The sequence below is a fragment of the Anas acuta genome, chromosome 8 (genome assembly GCF_963932015.1).
Source record: "Anas acuta chromosome 8, bAnaAcu1.1, whole genome shotgun sequence".
NCBI classification, from domain to species: domain Eukaryota; kingdom Metazoa; phylum Chordata; class Aves; order Anseriformes; family Anatidae; genus Anas; species Anas acuta.
In genome coordinates this window covers 11802464-11825921 of record NC_088986.1, presented here as the reverse complement: position 1 = coordinate 11825921, position 23458 = coordinate 11802464, and the positions used below count along the sequence as shown (strand labels likewise).

Sequence of the window (23458 nt, the reverse complement as noted above, 5' to 3'; positions counted from 1 at the left end):
TCCCCACCTTTTGGTCCTTGCTCACTGATGAGATGGTAGCAGTCCCTTTTTGTAAAAGCCTCGGCTACATTTGTTTGGGGCATTAGCTGCCCTCACAGCCTGGAGCTTCTGCTTATCTCACATACTATGGCAGCATAAAAACACTAGGCAAGGATATCTGAATCCTATGAAATGAGCAGAAATTTAATGTGTTTGGCACTTACACTTACCGAAATGATAGAACTGTGGCTTTAATCTCTGAACAACTGAGAAATGCTGGCCATTTTAATACAAATAGCACACCAGTGCTTATTTCCACGCTTTTATAAAGCAATCTGTTATATAGATTGTAGTCACAGAGAACATCTGAGTGCAGGTTAGGAACATGAGCTGCGTAAAAGCTTTTCACATGGGCAGCACAATAAAACTTCTCTCGCACTGGGAATAATTAAGTCAGAAGATAGTGCATTCACAATTAGCAGGGCATGTTCAGTTTCTTCATTATCATTTTAATTAGCAAATATTAATGTAATCTACAAGTACAAGGGGGAAAACAACTAAAATTACTAAGTTTAAGGAGTCCTTCATGACCTAAGCTAAATTGAGACAAATGTCTTACTAATCAGTACTGGACACCAACTTTCAGGACATTCATTTCCATTTACTGTTAGAACTTCCAAGCGTGTTATCAAATTTAAGAATGAATTAAGGCTCCCACAGGCTACATCTAACCTCTGATGAAGGCAATGGTTAATAAAAATGGATTAGATGCTCTTCTCCTCTTCAGTTATCAGTTCAGACTGATAGTGATCAAGTGACTGTGGCAGCTCTGCCTCATTCAGATTCCACGCCTGTGGCTGTAGCAATCACGTAACCCAGTGACACACAGAACACGCTGCCCTCTCATTTTTAGTGGGTTCCCGGTCCTTTTATATTTAAGATATGCTGGACGAAGCCTTAGCCTCTTTGAACTCAACAGCAGAGCTCTCATTCATTTCACCGGGACTCAGATTCACCCTGACTCAAACAGATTTCCTTTCTGGTGCTTGTCCTTTTTCTGCCCTGCAGATGAAGTATTTTGGCCTCCAATATAATCAATGATGCATCTTACATGAACAACAATTAAAAGATAAAGAGGTTTAAAAGAAGCTACCTCCTAAAGACTTCAGTCCTTTCTCATACGGATTTTCATTTTTAACACTCTAGCAGTAAAATAATAAATAACTTGTCCAATGCTCTTGTAGGACTGAATATCATGAGGTGGTAAACTATTTTCATTTTCTATAAAAACTGTTACTTGAATAAATCCGATTCATAAATATAATAATTACAATTTTATAAATAAAAATTAGTAGTAAATGGAACCCAAAGTATTTCTCACGATTGACAATGCTATAACTAATCAGAAAGAGCTTTTAGAAAGTTGTTGGGTTTTTTTATGTTAGCAAATTTATTTTCCAAGTTTGCATCTGTTATTAATAGTACACACAAAGACAGAAAGGGGAAGATTTTGCAGAAAAAGCACCACTGCCACTGAAAATCAACATTGTCATTAGACATTTTGCCAACTGAGATAGTTTAAAGCTGAAGTCCTTGTAAAATATTCTTTTATCAAACCCCAAAGAAAGTATTTTGCAAGGGAGCTAGAGGCCAAAGCATTTTTAAAATATGGACAAAATACCCAGTTTCAGAAAAATCCTTTAAATCTCCAGCTCTATATCTTTGCTAAACTTACAAACATTCATAATACAAATCATTCTCTTTTTCTTCTATGCACATAGAAATACAGATAAACTACCTCTTGCTTTGGTATCCTAGGCAAAATTAAGTCCTAAGACTTCTATTACAAACATACACAAGACAACTTCTTGTGTATAGTCTGAAGGTTGGAATTCATTTGGAAAATTCTCTTGCTTGTGTAAAATTCAGTTGTCACTGTAACCAAGACTTATTTTGAGGGCAACTCGCTTTTCTATCCACTGCAACCTGTACAAAAATGAAAATAATTAAGTGGTCGTTTAAGTGGTAGCACACTTTTAAAAGACACTTTGCTCAGACACACTCCTTTCTTAAGGTTTTACACTGGGCAACAGAAAACAAGTTATGTGGGATCAGAGAGAGTTTTACTGGTCTATTTTGCAGCACTTTTGATATGAGGCCTTACCTCTTGTGTCTTCACGTTTACATATCCATAGTGAGTTCTCAGAGGCTGCCTTTGGCCGTTAGAAAATGGTATCCACTTGACACTGGTTTGTCCAAAGCAGTTTAGAATCAAAGGGAAAGTTACTTCATTGGTGAGACGAACGATGATCAGACAGAGGAATGCTGCAATGAAACTCACAGCAACAACAGACTTTCTCTGTAATACAAAGAAGAAAGAAAAATAAGTATTAAAAAGAAAAAAGTATTAAAATGAATAGTTAATTTTAATTTAAAAATGTATCTCCTATTGTAGGATGAGAGAAAAATGGTTTAGAAAACTACTGTAAGATTATTTTGTATGGTAGTCACCTTGCTGCAAGAACAAAAGAAGACCGGTGTACTGGATCATTTTGCTTCAATAAATGTGTATTTTAGGGACTGAGACTTTCTTTCAGAACAGGTAGGAAGTAAATTGACTTTGCTCAAAAACTATCATTGTTTTATTTCTTACAATGTTTCAAAACACATCTACCAGTTTTAAATTTTATTTGTATTTGTAATTAAGATTTTTTTCTGTAAACATTCACAGCAAAGCCTCTATGCACAATCATCAGTGCTGTGGGCACAAATAAATATACAAACTGCAAATGCCATTTGCAGCCACACCAAAGTCTACTGCGAAGACAAAGGTCACTGCTGATTTTCTTTATTGTGTGCTATTTTTAAATCATCTCTGTGCAATAGAACTCACACTCTAATCTTAAATATTTTAGAATGGTTGGTGAAGTCGGCACAACCTGCTGCCTTATTCCAGGTTCACAAATTTACAAAGGCATTAGTATCTTGGACAAGATGACCTCTGCTGTTAATAATGTACCAGATCTGCAGCCTGTATCTAATTAACCTTTGCTTTCCACCTCTGACCTATCCAGTTGGCTGGACCGGTTAATACAACCACAAAAAGATACCAACCTTTTCCCTGGGTAACTCCTCAGTCTACAGGAGAAAAACTAAAAGAAGCTAAAAGAGAGGGGAACATCTATCTTTAAAATATTGCAGTCAACTACTTCTGGACAAACTACTTATGAACAAAAAGGGTTAGCTGGCATATGTAATGCTTTGTGGTATGATACTCAAATGTAAAGGTGATTTTTTTACAATCTCCCTGACAGAATGCAGCAATGATCATTTCCAGGTGTTTTCTACAGTACTTCAACAACATTCTAGCTTTACGAATTTGCTACAGTTCAGTCATCCTAGTGAGCTTAATTCTATCGCTCTAAACAATAACAAAGAGACTTATTTATTTATTTTAAACCTAAAAGTCTACCTAAGTGTAACCCTCAGTGCTGGATGGCAGAATCTGATCCTCATAATTCCTGTCTACAAACACCACCAACCAGTGGGAGCCAGCACTTTACATGTTTGACTGTTTTTGCACATGAAGGCCATGAGATCACAGGTGCTGCAATAGTGGTGGAGGGATGAAAGCTGAGCTCTGACACCCACCATATAAAAGAAATGAATTTCTTCTTTGGAGGTTCATTTGAAGATACTCAAATTCAAAACATCAAGCAGAAAAAACGATGATATTTACGCAGCAAGCATCCAGTGAAACACGTAAAGTTGTACTGAACGTGACACAGGAGGCTCACGTGCTCCTGCACAGAGCCTGCAGGCACTGCTGCCGTGCTTTGGGTCAGTGTCTGGCCACCAAAAACTGTGAGGATCACAAAGAGCGCACAGAAAATTTGCAGGGATATTACTGTATCAGCACTTAAAGAGCTGAGAAAATAGTGCCTTGCGGCAGGGTTTGGATGGCACAATTGCATGGCTTTATCTGTTTCAAGGTATTTGGAGGCTGCAATTAATAAGAAAGAAGAAACAAAAGACCGAGATGGGAGAGCTGGGTGAATGAGGTCACTGAGGAGAAAGGGGAGAGGATGATGAAGAGAAGTGTTCTGGCAACATGATTCAGCGAGGAATCTCAGTCAACTAATGGCTGTGTAATGCTAAATTAAACCCAGCAAATCTTCAGAGGACAGTGTAACAGCCACAACCCCATCACAGCTCTCAGCATCTATGGAAGCCACTGCACTTTTCATCAGCTGCATTATAACAGATTTACATTAAATTGCAATAAACTGGCTGGGGAGCACTTCTGTGTCACTTCTCTTTGTGCCAGATGGAAACAGAAATGTTTAGCTATATATCAGGGCCTTGTAAGTGTTAAGAGCAGCCAAGATGTGCAGCACAAGTGATAATCGTAAAGCAGTGAAAAAGAGCATAGATTAGTCATATTATTTATTGCAAATCTCAATTAAAGATTGCAAATATTTAAAGGGGAATCTAGCTACTCATTCCACTACATGGGCATGCTTCAATCAAAATGTCCATGACAGGAAAAAGAGACCCTGCCCTATGTGAGGCCACTATCTGATTTCCACATACATGTACTTTATGGCTTGTCCAATGCCTTTTTTTTTTTTTTTTTTTTAACTTTCTTTGCTTTGTACAGAGATGTTCTGAACTTGAAAAGGTTGTGATCAGCTCTGCATGCGTCACGTAGGAAGCTTTTCAAAGAACCTCCGCCCCAGAAGAAGTCAGATTGTGTAGCCAGATCTTTGGGCCTTTATTAGGATGCCATGTGCTTTTTATATTCCTTCTCTTTAAATGCACTACAACAGGAGAAAAGAAAAGCATGGCTTTCTTCTGTTTTGGTATTTAAGAAAATATTGTTTGAAAAAGTAAACAACAAATATTTTTCTGTATGTTGCTGAGCTAGAAAGAACCTGAAGTAACCACAACAGCACAGTGAGAGAAAGGAATTTTTACAACAGAAAGGAATCGAGGCATCTGTTACAATTGTTGGGGAGAAAAAAAAAATCTTGGCATATGCAAACCAAATACCTGCCTAACAACTTGTACAAAGGACGAGTGCGTTGAGGATTCAGTTCGACTGCAGATTTTACTGAAGCCATGAGATCTAACAGTATTCATTCTCTGAAGGAAGCACTACTGCAAACTGGAATTTCACTGGCTTTATAAATTTCACTGGAAAAAACATTTTAAAACTATGAAACATCTATTTATAATTTTAGCCTTCTTCAAGATCAAGTGAGGCAGTCTGCTGTTTGGTGCTATTTGTCAGCAAGCACTTCCTGTAAAATCTCCCTTCCAGCAGACAAATAGATTTTGCCATATTTGCTCTGAAAAATAATAATAATAGTAATAATAGTAATAGTAATAATAATAATAGTAATAGTAATAATAATAAAATTTAGCATTAGAGCTTCCAGGAATTCTACTAGACATTAGGACATGACAAGAAGCACAGAACTATGTACATGGATGAATACCAGACTCTAATCCATCTCAAACTGCTCCGCAGCAACATTTTAAACACTTACAAAATCATTCCATTTGGGAGACCTAACAAATGTTAACTAGACACTCTGCAAAGAAAAAAACTTTTTCCTTCTTAAAATTAACTTCTCATGGATGCAAACTGTCTCCCACAAGAAGAAATTTTCTCTAGCACGGAAACATCCTCTGTAAAAATCTCAGCCAATCTTTATGTTTTTCTAACAAGTTTAATGTAGATGTTTTGCTGTTTCTAACATGGTCATTCGATGTTGTTAAAAAAAAAAAAAAAAAGTGGGTACATTTCAGACTAGAACACAGGTATGTGATACCCCCCCCCCCCCCCCCCAGGCAAAAATCCCACACTTGAACTACACTGTTTCTTCTCTACTCTTTTTATTCAATATCCACAATAACATAATCCCAGGCTGACTCTGTCTAGTGTGTATATGGAAATCAGAAAGCAGTAGGCATGATTCACACTTCTAAGGCTTAAATTTATATTTATATTTATATTGCTGGGAGAAGGAATGAGATAAAACCAGGACTGTCATAATAGTATGCTGGTTGGGATTTCAAGAAAAACTTGGTGGCAATAAAACATTAACAATATTTTTGAGGCTATATCTATCTATCTATCTATCTATCTATCTATCTATCTATATCTGTACTTTGGTACCATGGTTCCTATCACTATTTCTAACCTTCATAACATCTGGTTTTGGCTATTTACCAGTGCCAGGGTGATTCATTAGCTTCAGTTTGGCAAGAACTTGCCAGTCTGAGTGAGTTTAAGTCATTTCTCTTTCATAATCTGTTAAGAAGTGTGGAGAAGATGAGACCCTTTTTTGCACTTCAGTAATACCTGATAGAATAATGACACACAAAACTTTTTTGTGTTGTATACAAATGTCTAGCAAGGAGGAAGAAAGGAAATATTTTCAGCATAAGCAGAGAATTTCATAAGTTGTAAATTTTACTGAGGTATGTAGTAATACCTTTATTATGATTTCTAGTCCAACAGCAATACTCTGCCACTTCTAATGTATGATATGGCAAACACTGTCAAAATACTTTATAAGCAATAATAAATCCCCATCCTAGTGAGATTAACAGTAAAGACCCATTTCACAGATGCATAAACTGATGCTGAAAGCAACTTCCTCAATATCACGAAAAAAAAAAATCAACAGAATCTACTCCTAAACTTTTATTCTAGAACAATTCTGTCTCTCAGAATTATTATTTCCATTAATTCTGCCTGAAATTTTTCAGTGCCGAAGTTGAACATAATATTATGGGAGACTCTAGTAAAGAATCATTGGAACTAGTAAAGTTCTATGCCACAAACGGTAATTGAGAATAGCTTTTTTTTTTTTTTTCCCAGAAATCAATGTTTTCAGTATTCGTTTTCTCCATTATTTTCATGGATACATGATAACACTGTGCTTGGAAGGACAAATGAAAGGTAAAGAGTTACATGAGTGTTAAGTATCTTAGATGACACAATATGCAGTAAAATTTACAGGTATAGTGAATAACTCAATCACTTTTTTAATATCTCTGCACATTAAACTACTATTATTATGGGACTGATGCAGGGTTTCAGGCTTTTTATTCAAGTACGATACCAATTGAAAACAATAATGGCTACACTTACTGAATTTGTTTCATTTTGTAGACCACTATATGGAAAAACTAGTTTATTTAATTTTCTCTTTTATTGTCTTCAGCATCCACTTCAAATACTGCTTTCTGTTACAACAGAGCATAAAATGAAATTCTTTCAGCACGCTACTTCAGCATACCTTCTGATTTCACCAGTGCAGGCAATAAATACGCCTTCCAGCTATTCCTTCTGGCCTGAACCTCCCTTTAACAGGGCTGCTTGGGGGAGACTCAGGCAGGGGGCCTGAAAATTTTCAGAGAGGGAGCAAGACTGGATAGCAAACATCCTTTTAGAAACAGACGTGTATCAAACAACATTTGCATAAAATCGGTAGCTGAAGATTTACTTTTTTCTCCTCCAGAAGTGAAAGTTAATGTGAATATGTTCAAAGGCTCCACGGGAGAGGGCTGTCAATGTTTTCTCTCTCAGGAGAAGAGAACAAAGCAGGTAGGGGGCTATATCAGAAGTAAGATCTGGTTTGAGTTCAAAACCCAGTAAAATTAAGATTAAAGCAAAATTTTAATATTTTCTGGAAAAGGGCACCTTTGCTGAAACCGGAATGTAAGCAGCCAGGAAGCAGAGGCGTAAGAGCAGAAATGAAGATCAGTGCTACAGAAACAACAACAAATACTGTGTACATAAAAGTAGGTAGAAAAGGTACAATGAAAGAAACATACAGCTTGTATGCATGGCCTGGGAAGTGTTTCTTCTAAGCATGTTCCCTGACTCAGGACTGCGTTCATGGCTTAAGATGTTTGAGCAGGCATGAACAGGAGACCCCTTACCTTCCTCATGCCTCCCCTATGGGGGGGGGGGGCTCTGGCCTTTTATATACATGTAGCTAATGCTGCTGAAAAGCTTTCAAGACCACAGCTCACCATCCATCTTTCCCTGTTGTCAGTTGTTGAGAACTTGTTACATAATTCAGTTTTCACCGTGATATTTTCAATTCAGTCACAGATGAATGAATGGTGATGTAGCTAGATTTATAACAGCTCAACAGTGTTTTCCACAGCAAAATAAAACATATTCAAACATCTCATTCATTAAAAGCCAAAAATCTGCACATAGTGCTCAGGCTTACTGAGGTAAGACAAATGAGAGCTTCCATGTCACTGTAAAAACACATCTGACTTGAGCTACTAAATAAAGAAAAACAGGAATCAGCAGACAAATTATTGCCCAAACAATTGATGTAGCAGCAGCAGCCTATATTAAAAGCTTTCTGTGCTCACATACAGGAGGACTGTTGGTATTGCAAAGCACTGCCAGATTCCAGATGTTGATCTCTATCACTATTCCCCTGTCCCCTTAACTGAGAGCTGGACAAGGAGGAGTTCTCTTTGTCTGAAGACCTCCTTACCCCTCCAAGGGATTTCAGGCTTTCCAGGACTTCTTATCCTTTGACCATTGTTCCTCCCACTCTTTTCTTGCTTACCTGAAGGTGGATTTGTGCTTCCCTCAGTAGCCCAATTCTGGCCTAGGATACCCAATGCCAACAGCTCCTGCTCCCAACAAGGCACAAACGCATCCTTAGCACAGCTCGAATGTTCACAAGCAGCAAGTCACTGCACCACCAAGGCAACTTGAACTTCAGAGCAAAGGATGCCTTCTGCCAGCCTGCTACTTCATTTTATGTTAAAACTGAAAGCCGTCCAGTAGCTGAAAAGATCTACCCCATTAAAACACCCATGGCAGAGAAGCACACTTTAAATAAGGTTGTTGATTTTTCATTCTTTAAGATCTGTTAAGAATATTTAATCTAATACTGCTGTTACTGATTCATCAATGTCCTTCACAAATAGGGTGAACTTTATCAGCAGCTGTAGGTGCATAACATACAAATACTAATGCAGCCTCTGCATGACAGAGCAGTATTATAGAGAGAAAAGAAAAAGAAGCATCTGCAGCACATTCTCAAATGGTGGCTGGTGTTTTTTTCTGTGTGTGTGTGTAAAATAAATAAATAAACTGGATTATTGCCCAGCTCTTCTTATCAATAGCTTGGCAAGCTCTCAGACACACGCAGGCTGATGTGTGTTTCCCTATAATAGAACTGCTGGTATAAGAATTTGTGATCTTTCAACCTGGCAGTTGGTTGCTACTACTTATTGAAGTACCACCTGATTGTAGCTATTTTTCACCTGCTGAGAAAAAGTTCAAAGAAAAACCACCCATGTCTGAGTATTAACTCTTCCCCTGCCAGGTATACCTCACCGAGGTGACCTCTCTCCCCTCTGTAGAAATAGATGAAGATTCATGATAGGCAACATCTTCAGAGTGAACCCATTATTGAGTGGTGTCACAAGCATCCTGCCAGACACCCTGTAGCTGCCAACATTTTCATGAATAACACCTTGCAGAAAGTTGGTTCTTTCAACCAGAAATAGACACAAAAATACATAAACCAGAAGAAAGGCAACAACAAAAAGCCCTACAGATGCATCAGGAAAGATTCTTAGCAAAAAAAAATAACAGCAGACCTCTGATATGTAGATCTCTCTATATAAAGATATACTTATTAAAAGCCTATTGCATTTCTTTATTATTTTACACGAAATATCAGAAATACTCAATTTCTTGTTTCAAAAAATTACAGGAAATAGAATGTGATAGCTTATAAAATCAAAGTGAGATAAATTCAATTTCTGTTCCTAGCAGTAAAATGCTCGGTGCCTTTGGTACACAGCAGGAGGAGCAGCCGTTAATCACGTACATATATGCTTAGCACACGCTACCATGATGGAACCTCTGGAAGTACTAAATTCTAGATAAGAAAAAAAAAATTGAACAAATAAAATTAAACATATGACAGAAGCCTGGAGGCAGAAGAAATTAGAGTAAATAAAATGTTGTACCAACTCCATATTCTCAGGCTGCACATCTGTGAGGAAAATGCTTTTTGCTGGAAACCTTCACTTGCCTGCAGCTCACTTCTACCTGCAGGGGAAAGTTTGTGCTACAGAGCAAAAATTGCATAACCAGAAATTCACACAAGTGAAATGTAATTGCCTACCACCATCTGGACAAGTCCAAACTTCCTCCATTTAATTATCCTATGTAAAGATCCCCGGCTGCCATGCTGGACTTGAAGCTAACAAAACTTGGCCTCATGCCTCAGTTTCCTTCCGAAGGCCAGCTAATGCTGCAAGACAAAAGAGATCTTGCCCAGCCTGTTGCTTGGCAGGACTCTTGCTCTGGCCCTTCACATCAGCTTCATCCTACACCGAGGTCGATACCTTTGGAAACTTGCTCTGAATGCTCTCTCTGCCACAGCACACCTGCTATTCAAAAGCATGAGAGGGAAAACAGGAGCAGGTGGTCATTTTTCAGTTTAGTCTTGTGTTAGGTACCCTCAGACGGCCAATGTACCTTGCTGCAATGCAGATTAATACTATTATCACAGCAGTACAGCACAGAGCTTTCCATCTAGGATGCAGATCAACTGTGTTAAACACCATGCATGCACGGGCAGACCCAACAGGTTTGTGATGCAAGTGAAAAATCGAAGGGAGGCCCCCATTTTAAATTAATTTGTAGGAGGTGCTGCACGGAGCGATGCTGTGTCTGCACTAACCCAGAAGGGCAAATGGCCTATACGTTTTTGGCAGAGATTTTACTTTTAAGTACTGGCACTGTCTGACCTCGCTTAGCTCATTTCTCCCGATACAGTCACAGGAAAATGCTCCAATTTAGCATGAACTTAAAGAAAATTTTTTGCCCGTTGGGTACAATTGCATTCCTTCTCCATGTAGGAGTCTGTTCATTATTCATCCTTGGAAAGCATGAGCAAGAGGATATCAGAAGAGAGACTCTCCAAACAGCAAGGCATATGCAGCATTACAGTTAGAGACCAGAATGGCTGCTCCGGTACCGCTCAGAAGTTGACGACACGTTCCTCAGCTGACTAGGGAGCTGCTTACATCAGGGCACTGAAACTCAATAAAAGCACCAATCAAGGTAGTGGCCTCAACTTAATTATGAGTCTTATTGATCGTGTCTTCACTTTGTTTTAAAAAGAAAAAAGAAGGCAGCACTAAGCTCACAGCAAGACCTGGTGGGACACTGCAGAGCAGCCTCCTTGGCCGCTCTGAATCCCAGAGACAAATCCATAGTGGACGATCTTTGCTTTCTGTGCTGACCTCTCCCTTCCAGGACTTAGGAAAATAATTTGTGTGAATTGTTTTCATCAGAAAGAAGCAAAACACAATTTCACATTTACCATAAAATCCATGATCTGAGACATATTTTGTGAATACACCCAGTTTAATGGTATACTTGTGGTGGAATAGCACCCAAAAGCCACAATCAGGAGCCAATCTCCATTGTGCTAAAAGCTATAAATTCTTTGGATTCATTATTTCTGCAGAGCATCTCAATAGGAGCTAGAGGAAATCATAAAAATTGATAGTTTTCCGAAAAAAATTCCTCCAAGCAGTAAAGTTTAATCTCTCTCTGATCTGTTACCCTGATAGAATAGAACAGGGACAGTAACATATATATCCTGGCCAAACACACATTCCATCATCATATCTTACTCCTCTCATGCTGGGTGAGCTAACTGAATTGAACTTGACCTTCAAAGCCCTTGGAATGCAACAAAATATCTCTGTTTTCTGACATTTATGGGTGGCTTTTCTGCATGGCTGCATTTATTGCCTGGAAAATAATGGTGAAAGCTGTGTGTACAGACCTATTATAAACATTGACAAATCACATGAAAGGAAGACAGATTTATTTGGTATAGATTACTCCAGAGATAATCTAATCAAATCTAAGATTTACATTTTTAAAGCAGATAAGATATTCACTGAGTTAGCATTTTGATACAATGGATATATATTACCCTTTTATTTTAATCTGCAAGTGTCATTGAACGGATCCAGGCTTTTGGTGCTTCTACTTTTGCTTTGAAAAGCCTTATGTATTTCATATGAAAATGCAACTTTGAACTAGCACATGCACAAGGAAAACCCTATGGAAAATTCTTACAGAAGAATATCAATCTCTGCCTAATAAAGCTTAGATAAGAAATACATTTGGACATGAAGCTATATTAAAAACCAGGAGTGCTAGATGTGAAAGGCAAACACATCCCAGTCATGGCTTTCTAAAAAGAAACCACATCTGGCCAGCATACCAGAGGTGATGTTGAACATTTTGCTGACACACACTGTCCGTTTTGGTGGAAATGTGACAAAAACATGTGCCTAACGATTTTTCATCCTCTAGTTCATGAAATACAGAGGGGGTGTCAGACATGATCCCAAACTCATCAGCTCCCTTCACGCACATTTTCCTTATTTGCATGCAAGAAACAAACAAAAGCAATTAAAAAAAATCATTCATACTGAGCTTAATTTTTGTATGCTTGTAAATGAAAATGACAGTGGCAACAGTGCCCCTATCAAACTGCGGGCTGCTCTCCAGGAGACGAGGTGGGCTCAAAACACAAAGGAAGCGCCTCTACCGCAGGATGGACGCAGGTGGCTCTGGTTCCATGGCCTGCCCTCGGGCAAGTCACCTCTGCTCTGTTCCTTGGCTTCAGTCTGCAAAAGTGCCCTGACGCCAGCACGGTATGATGGTTTTATTTTAGGTAACAGCAATCAGTTCATATCTCTAGCTTTACCCCAGTGCTGCTTAAACTGCGATTACCGACAGCTGAATTAATCAGGGCAGGACAGAGCCCCCTGGCCACATGTGCCCAAACAGCTCCTGCTGCATTTGTGTCCTTGGTGAGAACGTTTGGGTTTGTAGCACTTCGTACGGTTGTTACAAGTTATGGGAGTATTTTATGATCTGCTCCAATCACTGTATGTTATTACAATTATCCCGCAGTGCCGAGAAAAAAGTAGCCCAAGATTTCCTCAGCGAGCCTCTCAGTCTTTCATCCATAAATCTCCACAAATAATGCTGTTTGCTTAATTTAAGACTGCTATACAGATTAATGGGACAAGTTGTCCACTAGTCAGGGGAGGAATACAAAGATCCATCTTAACTTATTTCATTTCCAGATTTATTCATTGCAAATGTTACATAATGTGACATTCACACACTGCTGGAGAAGTTAAGGAACAAAATGCACATCACTAATCAGCTGATCATTCCTCATTTGGCTTTCAATGCCAAAATTAATGATGCACTTCCTTTTTTATTAGATCTTTTTTTATATACTTCACAAAATCAAAAACAGTATGGGAAAAAAAAAAAAACAAAATATTTCTTTGTGATTTCCCTCCTTTTGTACACATAACCACCCCCACAGTGCTAGGAAATAGATTTAATCAGTTTAAACCCTAGGTCTGCTGGGACTCCAACAACTTTTTTGACTCTAAGACACAACTTCAGGTGTTTATGTTCCAAGACACAAAATCCTGATATTTTCAGTTGTGCATTCTTGGTCATTCAGCACTCATCACAAATGCCACAAGTCAAGTTTCAGCTGCTCTTACTCCATTTCCCTTGCCTGAAAGTTAATTACCACACTGAACGCCACAACATGTAAGGTCAGTCCCTCTGACCATTCTCAGACCCCCTAATCTTACAAAATTCACAGAGCGCTCCCCATTTTGCTGTGCTAGAGAGAGCCTCTGTGGCAGAAACTTCTCGCTATCCAATACTACTGTTTTTGAATATTCCTCTTTCATTTATTTTATGGAATTTCCATCTTTAATTCTTTAAACCCACCATTTTTCTGCAGCTGTGCCCCAGCTTCCTGTTTAAAGCCTTCCTGCATGTGCCTTTTTCCAGAATTGCTTTTAAGAACCTTCTCATGTTTTCCCTAACTACCCTCCATTTGCGTATATTCCTCTGTCTTTCTGACTAATTCCATCCTAAATTCCCCCTCAGGGCATCATCTCTCCTCCCTTATTTAACATGATGAAAAGAAGGATTAATCTCATCTCTCTTTTTGGAACCAGTTCCATTCCCTCTGCAGCCCGGTACGTGGCCCTTTTTTATTGAAGGTGTGGCTTTTGTTTTTCTGTTATGACACCACTACTGTGGTGGCTACAATGCTCACGGACTTCTGTACTTCAGCTCTGTGTTAATACGTTTAGCCTTTGTTTAAGCCTGGAAGTGTATAATGCTGTTGGGAAAGGCTTCCTAGGAGTGAGCTCTGGAGGCATTACTGCAGACACCCCTTTCTTGTAATGTATTTACCTAGAAAATATTAACCTAAATGAAAGGCCACTAGGTTAGAAGCAGTTTTCTAAACAGACAGCATTTAATGTATCTAACCAGTCTTATCCTTTCTCAAAAACCACCTTTAACGAATCTCCTCTCAGCCAGTTTCAGCAAGCTGAAAGAACCAAACTTGCGTTTTCCAACAGCACAGGTCCTGCAGTCTCCTGGCACACTATTTTCTTAGCCCATGTTCTGCTTTCATGTCATCTTCCTTGGCTACAGGTCTTGCACTTGGTCTTTCAAAAGGGACCTCACCGGTGTGTACCAGCCAGCCAACTTCCCTGAGCTAACATATTTCACAATCCCATTTCATTCGGGTTCCAGAGCACCTTGTGAGTGGTCAGCACATCCAGAATCGGTCCTATGGCATTTCTGCCAACACTACAACAGCCCTGGAGTCTTCTGCAAATGTACCTTTGGTAGGAGCCAAGTGACCTATAGAAAGCTCTCATGAACAGATTTTCAGAACAGCTCAGGTCTCAGCAATGCTAGGCAGGACAGGAGAGGCTGCAGCAGCTGGAATAATAGCAGCTGTTGGGTTCGGGGTCAGGTTTTTGAAAAAAAAAACTAAGTGGCAGGTAAATTACAGAAATGGGTCTTGAAAACAGCATCTCAATCCATTTCTTAGTCTTTAGACACTAGTTCAAAGACAGTTTACAATGGCCAGCTTTAACTCACATTACTTAGGAAATATCTCAGGGAAACACGGTGCACACAGGCAGTACCACAAGGGAAAATCTACCACAGCTGCATCATGTTATATAAAGATATTCATTTTCTTTTTAACCAAAGTGCACTTCTCATGCTAAACAATTTAGCCTCTTGAATTTTGACAAAGATTGTACCACGGAATGTCATATGTTGTCCACTGAAGGGTAAAAGTGTACAAAGCGTTAGAGGACGAAGTATATTAGGGTTACACACATTTTATTCCATCCTTCTTCCTTTTGTTTCCCCGTTGAGCACCAGAGCTGTCATCTCCTAAAAGCCTCAGCCTGTCACCTCAAAGAGACAGCAGCTGACATGTCCCTTTAGTGAAAGGAAAAGAGATTTTGTGACATAATAAAACTGGGGATGATAAAATCAGTTTAAATGACAATAAGTACAGAAAGGCATGTGCTACCCATCTTCCACTTTGGTCTGTTATTGTTATTAGATGCTCAAGGAAATAGAGAAGTAATGTAGCTTCCTCTCTCACACCCAATGTCTCAGTCTTTGGTGATGCAAAGACTACTGAAATCTATACGAAAACCTGTTTTCAGTTAAAAATCTCAAAGTTTTCTCTGTCTTCCCTGGCCACAGAATAGATTGTCCACAAGATATTTATATAGAGATAAATTAACATGCTATTTTACTGCACAAAGACCTTAGAGACAGGAGAATCAGAAAGGTTTTGACAAATCAAAAATATGGTGGAAGAAAAAAAAAAAAAAAAAAAAAAACTACACAGCAATTAAATAGCCAGTCCTGGCACACAAGCTCAGTTTGAGAAACTTCTGCACCATGCAAGAAATAAAGAATCTAAAAGAGACCCTTTGCCACTAGCACCAAAAGCATCCTCCAGCAGCTTTGGCTGCTGCCTGGGGTGAAGCATTGCTTCCTATTATATAGGGGTAAATGATTTTCTTTTGTTTTAACCACATCGAGTGCAAACAAAGCTCTTGTTAAGAAACAACAAGGCCAGTAAGCTGAACTAAAAACCCATTAAAAATTGTATCAGAGGGAAAGAAATGTTGCAATAATAGCCATGGTACAAAAACAGCCTGATCAAAATGCAAACAAGTGCAAAACTTGCCAGTTACTCACACTATCCAAGATTCAAACCAGGTAAGGCAAGCATATCACTAAAAGCAAAATTTGATTTTTTAATTATGCAATTGTCTAGTAATGAATAAATTAGGTTTGATTCGTTTTATTCTCCCCTCCTATGCAGCACAATTACAACAGTACTGGAATGAGATTTTAAAAAAATTACCATTTCATCAAGGCTTTTTAATTCCCATCTATGATTTAATTTGGTCACCAAATTTGATCTATAACGATATTAATAGATAGAAAAATCCATAGTAGAGTCCATTATTGTTGAACTTTATCATCTTTTTAGAAAGTACAATAGTAAAATTATCTGTTAATTAGATTAATTTCAAGGAAGCGTAAATCATCCTGACCCATGATACTTGCTTGCAAAGCTATTGTGGGGGAATAATTAATAGGCAATAGTCCAGGAATATTATTCTGAGCAGATGTGAGCCTTGAACTTCCAGTCACTAGACTTAAATTCTAAGAATACATCATCTGACAAACTCCAACATCCTGGAGTGCTGCAGGAAGGAGGAGAAGAAAACTATATGTACTGCTATTGTTACATACAGTCTGTAGTACGGCTCAACGTGACCACAAATTAAAAGTGGGTATAAGTAAAAATCTCTGAATTTTAAATCTGCAAGGTGAGAAGGACTGTGCCACTCAAGTAGCAGATACCCATATCATAAACATGTCTTACAAGTCATTTCATTTGGGACCTAGTCTGCTGCCAACCTGTACGGCCTTGGGCGAGTGTTTAACCCTACACAGTATCTGGCAATAAATACATGTCGTAAGGAAGATGGATAAAATATGTAAGCATACGTTTGCAATTTTTCCTCACCTTTCTGTCACATGAAGTCAATTTCTACAGATTCTGGATTAGATCTTGTCCCAAACACATATCTGATTCCTATGTCCTACATTTAAAAATTTGTGAGATCATCGCAGCAGCAATAACATCTGCTGAACAACGAATGGGAAGTAATCAAGACCAGAATCTTGCATTCACATGTAAATTTTCAGCGGAAATTAGTTACTGTGTTTTCTGATGAGCTGTATGTGACATTGCACTATCTGTCTAATAAATAGCAAAACGTCCTCAGTTGTGATGGATGGAGCACTTATCCATGAAACATCTTTATGATACACAGAGAGACTCCCAAAACATTCTGTTTCAGAAGCTGAAGCGAGGACAGAAGTGGGTTTGTGCAGGTTCCCAGGAACATGCCAAGCACGGACCAACAGAAAGGGTTCTACACAGCTCTACTGTGACGTTCCCCAGCATGATGATTCCTCCTTCCTGCCTGGTAGCATCCAGACTTTCACCACCATACAGAACAAACACAGATCGCTGACCTGAAAACCTCAGAACCACATATCCCAAGACTCCAATAAAGATCAGGCTTAAAGAACATGTATTTAGAAAACTTGGACTAAATATGGAAAGGTTTGATGGAAGACAGAAAGAACCTTCTTCCCATCCCTTGAATCCCCAGTTAGTTGTAACCTCTGTGTAGTAGAACATATTGAGCAACAGAACGTGAGAAATACAACTGCTTTGGCTATAATTCTATGAAAGCACTAAGCTTGATGGCATTAAGCAAGAATATTTTTGCTTGGGGGAAATACTGCATTTTTCTGACACTCTACTCAGCAGATGCTAAATTCAGCAGATTTCAAACGAAATGTGCACCCCAGAGGGTGAGTGGAAGAAGGGTCTTGAAGTAAAACCCTCAACCCCAAGGCAGAAGTGTTTGGTTTGGCATTCAGTAAGGCCTGGAGCTCTTTTATAGCAAAGATTCAAGCATAAACTCCACCAAAAACACCACCCGTGCTCCTGCTATCTCTCTGGGAAATCTAGTGAAGTGAAATTGATTTTCTTTTTTTTATTAGCGAAGCCATTAAGAATGAGGCACCAAGAGATGAACGGAGAACAAGCCACGAAAAGAGACAGAAGCATCTGAAAATGCTTTTTATTTGCTGCACAGTTGCTTTTTGAGAAGAAATACCTGCGTGTGCAGAAGATCAATCTCTGCCCAGACTCCAGCAGCAACACCCACAGCAACCCTAGCAGCCTGCATGCAGGCAGAGCTCTGCAGGTGCAGTAAGCAGCCACCTCCAGAAATCTGATGCTAAATTTGTCAAAAGAACAGGATGTGTCAGAAGAATGTACCCAACATACTAGAGACGCTCCAGTAAAGCCACGCACCGCTGGTGGAGCACTCAGACTGCTCAGTTACAAAGAAATTTGAAATCAGGGGGTTGCAGATGAGGTGAAGAAACTCACTACCCACACCTCTCCTTTCCATCTTTTTATTCTAAACCCATGCCTTCATTTCTTGTTCTTTTAATTTATTTTTTTTCCTGCTTTGACCATCCCGAGCTCACCCCATGCATTTGTTCCCTAAGTCCCCTTTCAGCAGAGGCGGCAGTGGTAGGAGAGCTGGGAATCAGACCTACCAGGCGTTGGGTAGCAGCACATCGCTGCCATCAAGCACAGGGCCCTCATTCTGATCTTGTTTGCTCCTGATGCATTGGTTTCCTGGCTGGTCTTTCAGACAGTGTGATAAAAATACTACCGACGTAATGTTTCATTTGCTGGTATTAGAGCAGTTTGGCACACAGTGACAAAGAGAACAAAGGAGCACTGCCCGCCCAACGCGCACACAGTTTCAAACACAGTCATGGTCCTATGAGAGCAGAATGAATTCCTACAAGCAAAATAAATAGGATACCTTATTCTTTAACATCTGAAGGAGGCAGGAGTGAAAGAGAAATGAAACTTCAAGTGTCTTACTTCAAACAAAAGGAGGGTATTTAAACAGAAGAATCTCATGGGAAAGATGCCGTACTGCTACAAACCGCGCGCTGCCTCAGAATATAACAGCGATGATAACATTACTAATGGAAGGAAGACATCCCCTCAATTTCCATGTGGATTGTAAATTAGAGAAATGAGTACGAGAGCCAGGATATCCATATATGCATGTGCACGTGCATGCACACATACACTGCTCGCCCTTTGCAATCACTTAATCGTCGTGTCAGATCAAAGGCAGCCGGAGCGCAGATGGATGATTTCCCATCTGCATCTAGCCGTGGACTTCCATTTGCCATTGGGCCCAGACTGTAGCACGAAGCAATATTACTCTCATTAGTCCCTGGAGGGTTCTGCAGCTTATGATCAAACAGGGACGAGTTTTCCATCTTCCTCCTACTGCTTGTATATCATTTAGCATTACAAGATGTTCCATGAATAATGGAAATAATGAAACTACGTCCTCGAAGACACTCTCCCCAGGCCAGAGACAGCGTACACTGTAGTTATTGAGGAATTATATATGGCTTGATTAGCTGGCAGCTGCTCTCAAACCGTGCATGTGTTACAGCTCAGCGTTGCCTGGCTTTCCTTCAGCTGGGACATTAATGTGGGACTCCCTCTTCTCAAGATCACAAAACTTTTGGGACTGTAAGTAGCTCTGAGACAATCAAGTGGTGCAGAAGTTATTTGGGAAAGAGGATAACTAGACAGATGAACAGGCAGATAAACAGCATGGTTGTGTAAGCATTATTTCCAATAAAAGATGGTAACCATTCTTTATTTCGTTACTAATTCTTGGACATCACAATTTTAACACAAATCATAAGTAAAGACAAATTACAAGATTTGTTTTTCCTCATTTATATACAAACTTGAGGACGAGAAAGTCCATAGCCCACCTGGTTCTTCACAAGCTTTTATGAGCATGTCTTGGCAGCTTCCAGCTCTTAGGAACTGTAAGACAGGATCCAGCTTACTGACTATTGAATAATTTTTTGTAGTACTTAAGTACACTGTAACAGCAAAAGCCCTCAGAGACTTATTTAGTGAAGTAGGCTACAATACTCTAATTCTGGCTCCATGCTGGCTTTAGTAAATTCTATAACAAATCCAGGGCCATGAAGGAATTCGTGGTTGTAACTATATTGAGCAGCATGGCCAGAAAAACACTTTACGGGAGCTAAGATAGAATTGAATCCCGCCAAGCCGAAAAGGTTTTTTTTTTTCTCAAATTGTTGCCAGAAAAATAGTGCATGTTACACAATTTTAATTCCATTTATTGGAAGAATATAAGTATTAACCAGTTCACTATTACATGAAAAGTAAGATCTACAGGAAGCAAGCACCTTAAATGCAAGAACTCACTGCTGAAAATATGCTAACATGAGGTTTGGGGCATGGGTTATTTTTGGTTGTTCATAGCTTGGCTGTAACTCATCTCTCTGCTACCTATCCTTTCTACCTCTAGTAAGTTAAGTATTCATTTGCAAATTTCAATGAAATCAAGAAAGTGCTAAGCTAGTTTCTTAGCTCAGAGGTAACTAAATTCCCAGCAGAGAAACCAGCAGCTGATCAGATCAACGACCAAAATTGAGGTCAGATAGGCACAACTCAGCTATTCAGCATTTTGCTTGACATTTTGCTGGCTGACCAGTGGATGCACATAGCTCCTGACTTGACAGATCATTTGCCATCCTGCATGCTGAGAGAACAGTAAAAGAGAGCAGGTAAGCAACAATGTACAAGAAGGATGAAGGACACATTAGATCACCACTCATGGAGAAAAAGCTGTTTACTCAAATGTTGCTGATCTTGTAAAGAAGCTCAAATCCTTACGGTATCTCTGCAGACACAACTAGCTGAAGTTAGAAGAACCCTATGTGCAGTTATATGTACATACCTCAGATTTACTTGATAATGCTTTAATGCGACTAAGAGGAAAAACACAAATATTTGTTAAATCACATGAAACAAACAGCTCCACAATCGCACTGTACTGGCAGAGTCTGATTTCTCTTCATGCACACCAGCTAATGGATGCATTGTAAGTTGAGTCAATTGAACTATTCCTGATTTTTCATCTGTGTTTTAAGAATTCAGTTCAAGATTAAGATACAATTAAGTAGTATTTAAAATCTTCATGAAATGAATGAAAGTTGCATATACTAGAGCTTTGGTAAGTCACTGATTTTCATTGGTCTGATACCTTTTTCATTAATCGTAAAAGTTACAGATTGAGAAACAGACAAACACTGTTAGACAACCATGCAATTCTGGTATCTCACTGGAGATGAGAAAAATACAGTACGTGAAGTTTTGGTGCATCGCAGGCTTGTATCCAAGGACTGGGTGGAGGAGAACAAAAAAAAAAATCCTGAATTTGGGAGACAGACAGTGCATGTGTATAGAACTGCAGAATTTCTATTCCCGGGGATGTGCTTAAATACATCCTCAAGGCAGCAATGTGATTACAATGAATTGGTGCATTGAAATGTTCTGAGAATGGAAGCTGATCCAGTTCAAACAAGTGAGAAATGAGGATGCTACAATGTTGAATATTTAATTAATGGAAGAAAAACAGAGAAGATTCACTAGAGAAAACTGTTCTGCATTTCCCAGGCTTTGGCTAGCTGGCTTGAGAAACATTTCCATTGTTAAATTCAATTTAAAGAAAGGAAAAGAGACAGAGACTTGCAGAAGCCTGATATTGTCCAATTAACATTTTAGTTTAAGATTTTAACAATAGCATCTTGAAAGAGCCCATTTAACATGTAGGAAATCGCCTGCTCCCGATTGGTTTGGTATGTTCTGAAAACGCTGTCTGATTATAGCTCAGCCCAGAAGATTGAGAAAGCTGTCTTAAAGGATTACAACCTACAGACTTACATTTCAGATTTGTACAACTGCTGGAGGGCATCGTTGAGTGAAAGCATTTTGTGAGGGTATCACACAGAATGTGCATTCAAGTGTTTTACACACATGAATTCAGCAAACCTGCCTTCCTGGACAGCAGCAAATCAAGGACCCAAGCATGTTAGAAGGAAAAGGTGAGAGTAATACATTATATATTTTTCTCTGTTTCATCCTGTGAACATACTCTTCTGATAGTGCAGAGGTCTGTTTGATAAAGCAATTTGATTGATAACAACTGTGCCATTCCTCTGAAGAGTCCACATGAGTATCACAGATGGTGAGATAACTCACTGTAATTTTCTCACCAAAGAACACAGAATCAGGCTTTCAGCCCACATAGCAGTCAATATTTCCAATAAAATTCACTAAAGGAGGCTTTTTGGGGGTTGTTGGTTGTTGTTTTTTTTTTCTCCTTGTACTTCTCAGTTTCAGGTTATCCCAGCAGCCATGTCTCTGCTGCAATGCTGGATGTATTCTGCACTCAGCATGTTGAATGTTTCTGCCCTAGTGGTTCTGAGTGCACATGTAGGCTAACATCACATTTTGACAGTGATGAAGAAGTGAAAATACAGGAAAAAGGGAAAGCAAAAGGGGAAAGACAGGCATAAATAATAGCAAAGTACAAGAGACTTAACTGAGATGCCTGGAAGACTTCAGAACTTGGGGTCTGGTCTAGTCTAGCAATCCCTTGGTAACATCTTAGCATTATACATGTAGTGCACTGGCTGGGCAACGCAGTGTCACTGCGTCCTGCTACTCACAGCCTAACGAGAGTAACTGAACTCAATTACATTTAGAGTGGATTCATGTGGTGAGGCATCTAAGCCTAAAAATAAATCAAATGTATTTCACAATACTGATAAATTGAAAAAAAATCACATACAGTATTTTTAACATCCAATCTACTCAACAGCAGCTATCCCTTAATGTTTTAAAGGTTTTTGTTCATTTCTGTTTTAAAAAAGATAACACTGATCAAAGAATGGACAAGCACGGAGAAGACCATAAATCTGCAGGTGCACTGTGGACGGTGAGGGTACACAGTAGGGTCTGTTAACATCTAACAAGAAGCATTGTCAACTAAAGGGCCTTCAAGATACATACCACCCTGGACATCAGGAATAATATTCTACCAACTGAAAAAAAAAATAAGGCTTCTGCTTTCAGCAGAATTTACTCCCACCTCTCTAATAAGCAGTCCTTCCTGTTCCATCAATAATATCCAACGTAAGGCAAGGTTTGTCTGCTTTTATGACTGTTGCTTTGGTGCCTTACTTCAGACAACACAAATATATTCATGTGCTTCTACACTCTCTCTAGCTGCAAGTCTTGATAAAAACTCAAACAGTTCTGTGCAAATATTTTAAAATTCCAGGGATGTCCCAAAAGGCCGTCCCTCTGGGGTCCAATGCAGCAGATGTTTTATGAGGCTCACTAAGTTTATCCTTTATATGTCCCACCTCCTCATGTACCTCATAATATGCTTTCTTTTCCTATTTTAAGGAAATAACCATTTATTTTAGAACCATTTTCTGGTCAAGGATTTTTCAATATTGCAAGTGTTTTGAAAACAAGGTTAA

General features: G+C 39.1%; 1 protein-coding gene across 5 annotated transcripts in view; it reads right to left on the bottom strand.

Annotated features, from left to right (window-relative positions):
* ST6GALNAC3 (ST6 N-acetylgalactosaminide alpha-2,6-sialyltransferase 3) overlaps positions 1-23458 on the bottom strand; it is a 236740-nt gene that overhangs the window by 120072 nt on the left and 93210 nt on the right. For all 5 annotated transcript variants that reach the window (XR_011099123.1, XM_068691194.1, XM_068691192.1 and 2 more), the window contains exon 2: positions 2144-2338. Coding sequence is in view for 2 of the 5 variants with exons in the window: in XM_068691192.1 (XP_068547293.1) it covers positions 2144-2338 (195 nt within the window). In the remaining 3 variants the exon portion in view is untranslated. The remainder of the gene's footprint in view (positions 1-2143; positions 2339-23458) is intronic.